General features: G+C 36.8%; 2 protein-coding genes and 1 long non-coding RNA gene across 3 annotated transcripts; 1 reads left to right on the top strand and 2 right to left on the bottom strand.

Moving 5' to 3' along the window:
- Positions 1–905: 905 nt before the first annotated feature.
- Positions 906–4,199, bottom strand: LOC123704880. The gene has a single exon (XM_045653374.1). It carries the CDS (start codon positions 4,197–4,199, stop codon positions 906–908), a length of 3,294 nt encoding a protein of 1,097 aa, XP_045509330.1.
- Positions 4,200–4,532: 333 nt separating this feature from the next.
- LOC123704852 lies at positions 4,533–6,640 on the top strand. The gene is made up of 2 exons (XR_006753199.1): positions 4,533–5,300; positions 5,401–6,640. It is a non-coding gene; the product is annotated as an uncharacterized LOC123704852 (long non-coding RNA).
- Positions 6,641–8,305: 1,665 nt separating this feature from the next.
- Positions 8,306–9,598, bottom strand: LOC123704879. The gene has a single exon (XM_045653373.1). It carries the CDS (start codon positions 9,596–9,598, stop codon positions 8,306–8,308), a length of 1,293 nt encoding a protein of 430 aa, XP_045509329.1.
- Between the last annotated feature and the right edge of the window lie 901 nt (positions 9,599–10,499).

The raw sequence follows: 10,499 nt of genomic DNA, 5'->3' as shown, positions 1-10,499 counted from the left end.
CTTATTACGGTTTAAGCTCATTGACCGTAAAGTGGTTTAATAGCTACCTATCGTCACGTACTCAGACTGTTTCCGTCGCAGAGGAGGATGGAAGAACTATGCTCTCTGAATGTAAAGCGGTAACACGAGGAGTGCCTCAAGGATCTATTTTGGGGCCCCTCTTATATATACTGTACAGTGCAGACATAGTGACGCGAATAAAATCGTGTCGGTACCACATTTATGCAGATGACGTACAGTTATATATTTCATTCCGCCCACATGAGACGCAAGTTGCAGAAGAAAAGCTGAATTTAGATTTGGATTCAATACGAATGTGGTCGGTGTTGAATCACTAGGGGATCACTGAATTAAACACTCACAAAACTTGTAAAAAACCAAACTATATTTCATACACCAGTAAAAATACTTATCAAAAATTAAAAACATTTCTATAGCGAGAGTTAATACGCGAGTGAATACACCTAGCGTCATCTGTTGGTCGAACATTGTAACTTTAACCTATGATTAAGTAAACATTCCGCCCACCGAGGACTTGTCCTCTTAATCAACATAAATACAATAATACTTATAAGTGAACAAAGTATACAAAAAAAGAAGTTACGACCTTTAACACTACTACATAGCAAGCTAACTACATACTCAAAACAAAATAAGCAATGAAAATATTTTTGTATTGCTGCTACAGGCAAAAAAAATTTACATTTATAAATTCGTAACTCTGTTAACAAGTATATCTAAGTATATCTATATATATCTATTACTCTATACAATACCAAAGTAAAAAATAATAAAAACGAAAATAAAAACTTCTCAACATTACATAATGAATAACAAAAAAAACTTATTAGACCTGCACAGATCTGCCGCCCACCGTGAAATGACTTGGATACAAAAAAAAATAATCATTTAGGCAATACACAAACTTTACTTAAAGCGCGTTTAAAAAGACCGTTCTTACATTTCACAGTTACTACACGAGTGATTTTATCTGGGCCCGGGTGTTTGTCGACAATTTTACCTAATGCCCATTTACAAGGCGGCAGCTGTTCATCTCTTAAAACAACAATATCGCCTATGTTTGGTTCAGGAGTTTTAGTGGTCCATTTTTGACGATGGGCCATTGTTACTAAATATTCTTTGGACCATCTTGTCCAAAATTCATTAACCATTTTCTGTACTGTTTTCCACCTTTCTAGATGAGATATGTTTTGGACAAGATGAATTTCATCGGGAATATTAATGAGCGGTTCTCCGACTAGAAAATGACCTGGTGTCAGGGGTAGGGGATCGTCCGGATTATTATTAAGTAAAGTAATAGGACGTGAGTTTAAGCAAGCTTCGATTTGGTGAAGTACAGTAGTAAGTTCTTCGTAGGTTAACGTACTATCACCTATCACCTTACGTAAATGTGTTTTAACGCATCGCACCCCTGCCTCCCACAATCCACCAAAATTTGGCGAGTATGGAGGTATGTAATGCCACGTCGTAGATTCGTAAGACAACAAATCCACTAATTCATTGGGATTTTCTTTACGTGCCTCCCGTAACATGCTTTGCAAGAGTTTGTCCGCTCCTACAAAATTGGTAGCATTGTCGCTATATAAATCCTGGCAGTGACCTCGCCTTGATGTAAATCTTCGGAATGCAGCTATAAATCCTTTTGCACTCAAATCAGAAACTGCTTCCAAATGAATAGCTCGGGTCACCATGCACACAAAAATACAAATGTACCCTTTGTAGGCTTTGGAACCACGACCTGGAGAGAAACGCATTAATATAGGGCCAGCGTAATCCACTCCGGTAGATCTAAACGGTTTGCTCGGGTTTAATCGAACATCTGGGAGTTCACCCATTATTTGCGTTTTCTGAGCTTTAGAATGACGTAAACATGTGATACAGCTTCTATAGAATTTTTTGACACGATCTCGTGCTCGTAGAATCCAATATTTTGCTCTTATAATATTTAGCATGAGTTGAGGGCCTCCGTGGAGAGTACGACTATGAGTATCCGAAATTATTAGTGTAGCCAAATGACTTTTTCCGGGAATAATAATAGGATGTTGTTTGATTCTTCCACCAACTCGCACAATGCCTTTTTCGTCCAAAAAAGGTGTGAGTTTGTGAAGAACGCTTTTCTTTACAACGTAGCCTTTGGATGATAGATGTTTTATATCTTCAGCAAATTCATGATGTTGAACTTGTTTGATACACATAAATAAAGCCTCGTTCAATTCATTAGATGTTAAATACTTCGGTAATTTAGATTTTTCTCTATTAAAAATTCTACGACACCATGCCATGACTCTCAACATTTTAAACAACGACGAAAATCTAATCCACTCAAAATCTTCTTCCTTCTGATGTTGAACACAAAATGATTTAGTATTTCTTTCTTCTTCTGTATCTGGTATAATCGGTTGATCGATATCAATTGTAGAATTACACAACCAGTCAGGACCCTTCCACCAAAGTGAGTAATTCTTTAATTCTGTAGATTTAAGACCACGAGAGGCGCAGTCCGCTGGATTCGATTCCGAAGGTACATGTCCCCACTGATTATATTCCAAAATGGTAAGTATTGTTGATACTCTATTGCTCACAAATGTAGCCCAACGAGATGAAGGACCTTTCAACCATGCAAGGACTACAGTTGAATCCGTCCAAGCGTAAGTATTTTCTTTAACTATACCCATGACTTGAGCGACCTCAGACACGAGTTTAGCTGCAAGTGTCGCACCGCAGAGCTCTAATCGTGGAATCGATATTTCTTTGTCGATGGGTGCAACTTTAGTCTTCGCTGTGATTAAGGTAACATGCACAGATTTGTCAAGTTTATTAACAACTCGTAGATAAATTGCTGCTGCGTATGAAGCTTTAGAAGCATCCGAAAATGCGTGTAGTTCCATATCGCAATCTTTGCTTGTATGAAGCCAGCGCGGAATGACGATATTCTTCAGATCATTCAACTCTTTCCTGAAATTATTCCATTCTATCAATAGGTCTTCTGTTAAATTTGCATCCCAATCTAATCCTGCTTTCCATACCTTCTGTATAAATATCTTTGCTTTAACTACTACCGGTGCTATCCAACCTATCGGATCATATAATCGAGCTATATCAGATAATATTTGGCGCTTCGTTACAGAATGTTGACTATCTGGTAAATTAATTGTATACTCGAAATTATCAGTCTCTCTGTTCCAAGACAATCCGAGAACTTTAAATTGATTATCTGATTTGATGCGTACGGAATCATCACTCATTTTATCTTTACCAATTTTACTTAGTAAGTTGGTGTTATTACTACTCCACTTTTGCATTTGAAAACCACCAGACTTCATGAGACTATTCATTTCGTCGTATATGTGTAAAGCTTCATCTAAATTTTCGCACCCGGTCATTAAGTCGTCGATATAAAAATCACGCTGAGTAATTTCCGATGCAGTAGGGAACCTGAGCTGCTCTTGTTTTGCTAATGTCTGTAATGTCTTAACTGCTAAATAAGGAGCACAAGCAGTCCCAAAAGTTAAGGTCAATAATTTATAATGCTTAATTGGTTGATTCGAGTCATTTCTCCACACGATCCTTTGAAAGTTGGTATCTTCGTCTTTAACCAATATCTGTCGATACATCTTAACCAAATCACCTATGATACATACACGATGAGTTCTCCACCTCATAAGCAGATGTCTCAAATCTTGCTGTAGTTTAGGACCTATGTGCAGATCGTCGTTTAAAGATACATCATTGACACCTTTCGATGATGCATTAAATACGACTCTCACCTTAGTAGTGTCCTTTTCCTTCCTTACTACAGCGTGATGAGGTAAATAAACTGCCTTTGGGTTATCGATATCTGTCTCTTCAATTTCTATCATATGATTTAGTTCCAAATATTCACATAAAACTTTTCGGTAATCTTCGTATAATTCTAAATTTTGTTTAAGTCTTCTTTCTAACGCTTTCAATTTTCTTACTGCTATTTCTTTTGAATTTCCATACATGCATTGAGGATCGTCACTAGTGAATGGTAGCTTAACTACAAATCTTCCGTCTGAATTTCTCGTAGTTGTTGCGTCATATAACTCTTCACACTTGATTTCACTTGGCGATAATTTTCTTTCTATACTGTCTGGTTCTGCTTCCATTTCAAAAAACTTCTTTAAAAGCTCGTCGCTTCTTTCTTGAATATGCATAGTGATACTTCTATTTGTTAATCTTTCTGAACTTTGTGGAAGCTTACCTGATAAAATCCATCCTAACGTAGTTTCTTGCGCTACTAGACCCTGTGAATTTTTAAGCACACCATTAAGCAAGATTTCACTGTAAATATCCGCTCCTAAAAGAACGTCTATTTTACCTGGAATATTATAACTTGGGTCAGCCAATGTAAGATTATGTACATCTGGCCAACTGGGCGTATGCAATCTATGAGATGGAATATGAGTAGTCAACGAACTTAAAACGTGAGCATTTACTTGGATTGTGGTAGACGGGTTGTGATACGATTCAATCAAATCAAAATCAAATCAAAATTGTTTATTTGGAACACAACAACACATTACAAAAACTTTATGCACGATGGCACCCATAAAAGCTTAAATAAGCTGCGGCACAGGTGCCAACGCCCGCCTCCAAACATTAGTAGTTCCACTAATCAAATTTTAACATTCATATATCCAAAACAGAAACACAAAGTAATGATAAAAGTAAGTAAGACGATTTACTTATACAAAATTAAAAAGACAAAAATGTGCAGGTATGTGTTTGTGAGAGAGTGTGTGAATGTTATGTGTGTGAGTATGCGAGAGTGAGATTATGTGAGTTTGTGAGGTTGAGTGAGAAATGTAGAAGTTTAGATGGTGGTTTTAATAATTAGTTCAGTTTCATCATACGAGAGGGATAGAAGCCAATTTAGGAGTATGGTTTTTAGCTTATAATGACAGAGTGGGTAAATATTGAGGACTTGATTAATTTTATTGTAGATTAACGAACTTATGAAAAGATAGTGGCGACTAGCTATTGCTGTTCTGCGATATTTAATAACGCATACTCTGTCGTTTCTGCGCCTAGTATTTATAAAGTCCAAGTCATACACAGTGTCTGAGTGCTTCCTCAGAACAACTTTGAGAATAAACAATTGTCTTACGGTGGGAACTTGGCAGAGAGCATATAATTCGCTGGTCGGATAGCGGAGAGGTTTGTTAACGAGAGCTTTGAGGACAGCCCGTTGGGCTCGTTCCAGTCTTATCATCAAAGATTTGACACAGCCTCCCCAGGATGTTATACAGTAAGAGGTAACAGACTGAATCAATGCATAGTAAACAGTTTTTAGGTAACAGATATCAAGGACTCCTCTGAGGCGTTTAAACACAAATGTTAATTTTCTGATTTTAGAGCATACAGTATCGATCTGCTGCTTCCACGAGAACATTTGATCAATTGTGACGCCCAGATATCTCAAGCTAGTGGCTCTTTCAAGACTTATACAATTGCATTGATCACTAGGGACGCTCTTGAGACAGTCATGTGCGGATATGTTGAAACTTGAGGGAGGCAAGGAAGAAAGTTTGGGGGCAAAAGTTATGTATTTACTTTTAACAATATTAAGCGTGAGAAGGTTTTGTCGAAGCCAGTCTTGAACAATCTTTAGAGCATTTTCAGCAACATTACGAACCTCCTCCCAAGTTCGGGCATGGACAATCAAAGCAGTATCATCGGCATAAGAAATTATTTTACAGTTGTTAAGAGACAAATTACACAGATCATTTATGTAAATTAGAAACAGGGTAGGTCCTAAGACGCTGCCCTGAGGTACGCCAAAAGTAACTGGTTCAAGCTCACTAACAATATCATCAATAACTACACACTGCGTACGTTCAGAAAGATAACTACCAAAAATATCCAGAACAGAGCCACGAATACCACAGCGTTCCAATTTAGATATAAGAATAGAGATAGAGACAGTGTCGAATGCTTTAGAGAGGTCTAAAAAAAGAGTAACAGATTTCGTTTGTTCTTCAAAATTATTTATTATGCTATTGGTCAAAGACAACAGAGCATCTTCCGTGGATAGGCCACGTCTAAAACCGAATTGATTTTTTGATAGTAAATTATTGGTGTTAAGAAAAGTAAGGAGCCTATTATTTAACACTTTTTCGAAGATTTTAGAAATAGCTGAAAGCACAGATATTGGGCGGTAATTAGAGACACCATCTCTATCTCCACTCTTGAAGATCGGGTGGACAACAGCTCTCTTAAATACAGTAGGAAAAATGCCTTTTGAGATGGAAAGGTTAAAAACGTAACAGAGAATAGGAACGAGTATATGCCGCGCCGATTTAAGGACAGACGTGGGTATCCCATCCCAGCCAACAGCACATTTGTCTTTAAGATTGCAAATAATTTTATGGATTTCATCATTGTCGATACTCAGTAGTACCATCGAATTTATAGAAGATTGAGAAGAGTTTTGTGGAAAAGCCTCAGGGGTATTACAATAATTTGAGGAAGCACTCCGAGTACTGTGAATAATTTTATAAGCCATATCTTTACCCACATTAGCAAAATAATTATTGACGGCATTGACAGATGACTTTTTACAGGTGAACCGATTCAGTAAATTACTTGCATAAGACTCCCCTGTTTTAATTCCTGACAGCTCCTTGATAACATTCCACGCGGCCCTTGGATTATTCCTGATCTTCTGAAATTTGGTATGTTCGTATTCCCGTTTAGTTCTCTTTAAGAGCTTATTACAGAAGGTTCTGTAGCGTTGGAAGATTAATTTGTCCTGATTATCTTCTGGGTTTTTCTTATGTTTACGGTACAGTTTATCTCTATGGCGAATACATTTCAGAAGACCAGGTGTAATCCAAGGCTTTATAATACGTTTTCTAGACGGGACATGCACAGTACGTCTATGAGAGCTTATTGTGGAGGATAGAATGTTTACTAACTGGGATGCAGACTCTTCTGGATCTGAGGAAACTAGAACAGAGGAAAAATCGGTATTTTCAAGGGCATTAACAACTGAGGGAATGTCAATACGAGAATTTATAATAGCATTATCATTCGGTTGTGCAATTTTAGTATGAATAAAACATAGGACGGGGTTATGGTCAGTAAACATCGTATCGAGTACCAACGTAGTGGCTTTGAAAAGTGTGCGAAGCATCACATGATCAAGACAATTGCCTTCACGTGTTGGAAAAAGATGAGCAGGTAGCAATGCATGTGATGCTAACAGATTAAGATAGTCATCGGTTGAAGAATTTGTGTTGTTTGAGATTATATTGATATTGAGATCTCCTATAACCACAACACTCTTGTTTAACTTAATAGAAAGAAGTACGCTTTCTAAGCTAGAAAGGAACGGTTCAAGGTTCTTGAAAGATGGCGATCGATATAACGCGACAACAGCCAGAGAATCAGGAAATTCAAGAATAACACAGTTTGCATCATTGAGCGTAGGTAATGTTACTTTGCATTTTAGTCCAACTCGAACATAAGTGACTACACCCTCGTTTTGGTTAGTAAAGTTGGATTGATGGAAATCGTAACCTGGAAGATGTGGAATAAATGGAGCTTTACTTAACCAGCACTCTGACAGAACGAGGATATCCAGTTGATATCCAAGTCTATGCAAGAGAGTTTGAAGAAGGGTAAAATTGCAGTTTATGCTTCGTATATTGACATGTAAGATTTTAAAGTCTGTAGCAATATTTTTTACATAAGAAATGCTGTCCTCAGGTTGACAAATGTGGGATTCAGACACAGAAATGTTTTCGATGTCGTCATTAATAGAGTTAAAATCAGTCATGTTTTTGACAGTAAAAAACACGGGTATTGAAACCTTGATTGAAACTGAAAATAAATTTTGAATTCATAATGAATGAAAAAGATATATTGTGTGTGTATTGGCGTATGTGTGGAGTGTGTAATGTGTATGTCATGTAAGTGGTAGGAAAAGATGTCACGTAAACTACAATATCATTTACAGAATTTTTTTTTTAAATAATGAAACCAATGAATAATGAAACCATGTATTTACTCCTAGCTAAACCCTCACCAAGACCTGACACCAAACCATTTATGGGAATGCGTGGAAGTCCAAGTAATTGTACAGTCTTTTCAGAAATGAACGATGCTTGTGAGCCTTGATCAAGCAACGCTCTCACTATATGTTTTACACCATTTCTAGAATACGCTTTGACTATGGCTGTGGCGAGAACCACATCATGACTAGTTTCTCTAGTTGTATGGGCTGAGACATGAATTTCAGTTGACAATGGAACGGGGTTCACTTTCGAAAATGGGCTGAAATCTTCGTCTCAGTTGATGAGTTTGATGGGGATGATCTCTCTTGGTTCTGTGAGTGCTGATTATGCGTAAGATTCTCTTGCGCATTATCCCTTTCGCGATGAAGCAGCGAATGATGTCGCCTTCCACATTTCTTACAGCAGGTTGAATGGCGGCATTTCTTAACAGTGTGGGTAGATGAGAGGCAATTGAAACACAATCTTTTATTTTCTACTGTGCTCTGACGGGCATTTACTGGCTGCTGGAGAAAGCTTTTACAGCTGTATATAAAATGTGGCCCTTCGCACAATGCACAAATGTTGTCAACAGATTCTTTACGTTGAATGGAACTGTGAAAAGATTTATGTTTAACGACGGGAGTAGCCTGCTGAGACTTTGGTGTATGCTTTACAGCTTCAAACTTTTCCAAAGTTCTAAACCTTGTCTCCAAGAAGGATAAAAGTTGTGTCCAGGTAGCCAATTCCTCTGGATTCAATTGGCTGTCATGATTCTCCCATAATCTGTGAGTTTCCGCATCCAACCGAGTAACAACAAAATATACAATAAATGTATCCCAATTATCTGTTTTAATTTTCATATTGTAAAGTGACGTTAAACAAGATGATGTAGTATCAATTAAACTCTTCAATCCTGTTGAAATCTCATGTGTTATCTTCTTTTGTGAAAAAAGCCTTTTCATAACAGTGTTGACATTATATTTCTTATTGTCATAACGTTTCACTAATTGTTTCCAGGCTTCCAAATAATTTTGATCCGTTGTAGCATAATTATTCAAATAAGTTGCAGCTTCTCCGGTTAAACTGGATTTCAAGTAATGAAACTTTTCAACGTTGCTCAAAGATGCATTATTCTGAACAATAGAAATGTGCATGTCATGAAACGCTTGCCAATCTTCATACTTTCCACTGAATGTTTGTAGTTGTATGGTGGGAAGTTTCACTTCTTCTTTAGTTACACTAGGAATATTATTATTGCTTTTAGGTACAGTTGCACAGGCATCTTTTAAGACACATTTAAACGTTGTGTAGAATTCCTCAAATTCTTCATATAAATCATCCGAGAAATACTTAGTCTTAGACTTTTCCGCTGCAGATATTGAAGCAATAATCTTCCGATGACCAGCTTTAAATTCTCTCCATAAGTCTTCCAAATTCTCTAAACGAGTCTCAATATATGATGGTTTAATTCTTTCCTTTGGTGACTTCCGGAAGTTCAGTTCCGCCTTCTTCAATTTCTCAAAAAGGTCATATTGAATTGACATATGTGCTTCCATATTTGTCTAACATGCAATCTTCTGTGTGACAAGCAAAAGTATAAGAAATTTCTAAGTTCAAAATAAACTCGACGAAAAAATTCTAAGTCCTTGACATAAACTCGATGAAAAATTCTAAGTCCTTGACATGAACTCGAAAAATTCTAAGTCCCAAGCACAGACATCAAAATTTTTCTAAGTGTCCATAAAATTATTGCAAAATTTTCTAAGTGTCGGATCACTGCAAAATTTACTAAGTCCAGAAAATATTCTAAGTGTTTGAAGAAATGTTCGTAAATTTTCTAAGTGTTAAATCACTGCAAATTATTCTAAGTCCACAAATTAACTTTAACGAAAATTCTAAGTGTTTGAGATTTGTTAATTTTTTCTAAGTCCTAACTTCACTTCACTTTACTTTTACCAAGTCCAATTCCGGGGTTTCGGCACCAATGTTGAATCACTAGGGGATCACTGAATTAAACACTCACAAAACTTGTAAAAAACCAAACTATATTTCATACACCAGTAAAAATACTTATCAAAAATTAAAAACATTTCTATAGCGAGAGTTAATACGCGAGTGAATACACCTAGCGTCATCTGTTGGTCGAACATTGTAACTTTAACCTATGATTAAGTAAACAGTCGGAAAATAACTCTCTTGTTCTCAACCCCAATAAGACCAAATATATGATACTCGGAACCCCCTCTACTGTCAAAATAATAAAAAATAAGCTGCCATCTGTATCTTTATGCATAGACGGGGTACCCATACAGCGTGTTGAGGAGGTTAGAAACCTGGGCATCATTTTTGATGAGAATCTGAGATTTGAGAAGTACATTAGCACTACAGCAGCTAATTGTTTCTATAGACTTAAGGTTTTATATCGCATCAGACAATATATTGAACCCAGTCTCAGAC

The sequence above is a fragment of the Colias croceus genome, chromosome W (assembly GCF_905220415.1).
Source record: "Colias croceus chromosome W, ilColCroc2.1".
Classification (NCBI taxonomy): domain Eukaryota; kingdom Metazoa; phylum Arthropoda; class Insecta; order Lepidoptera; family Pieridae; genus Colias; species Colias croceus.
Note: the sequence above shows the minus strand (reverse complement) of the source record. Positions and strands in the feature narration are given on the sequence as shown.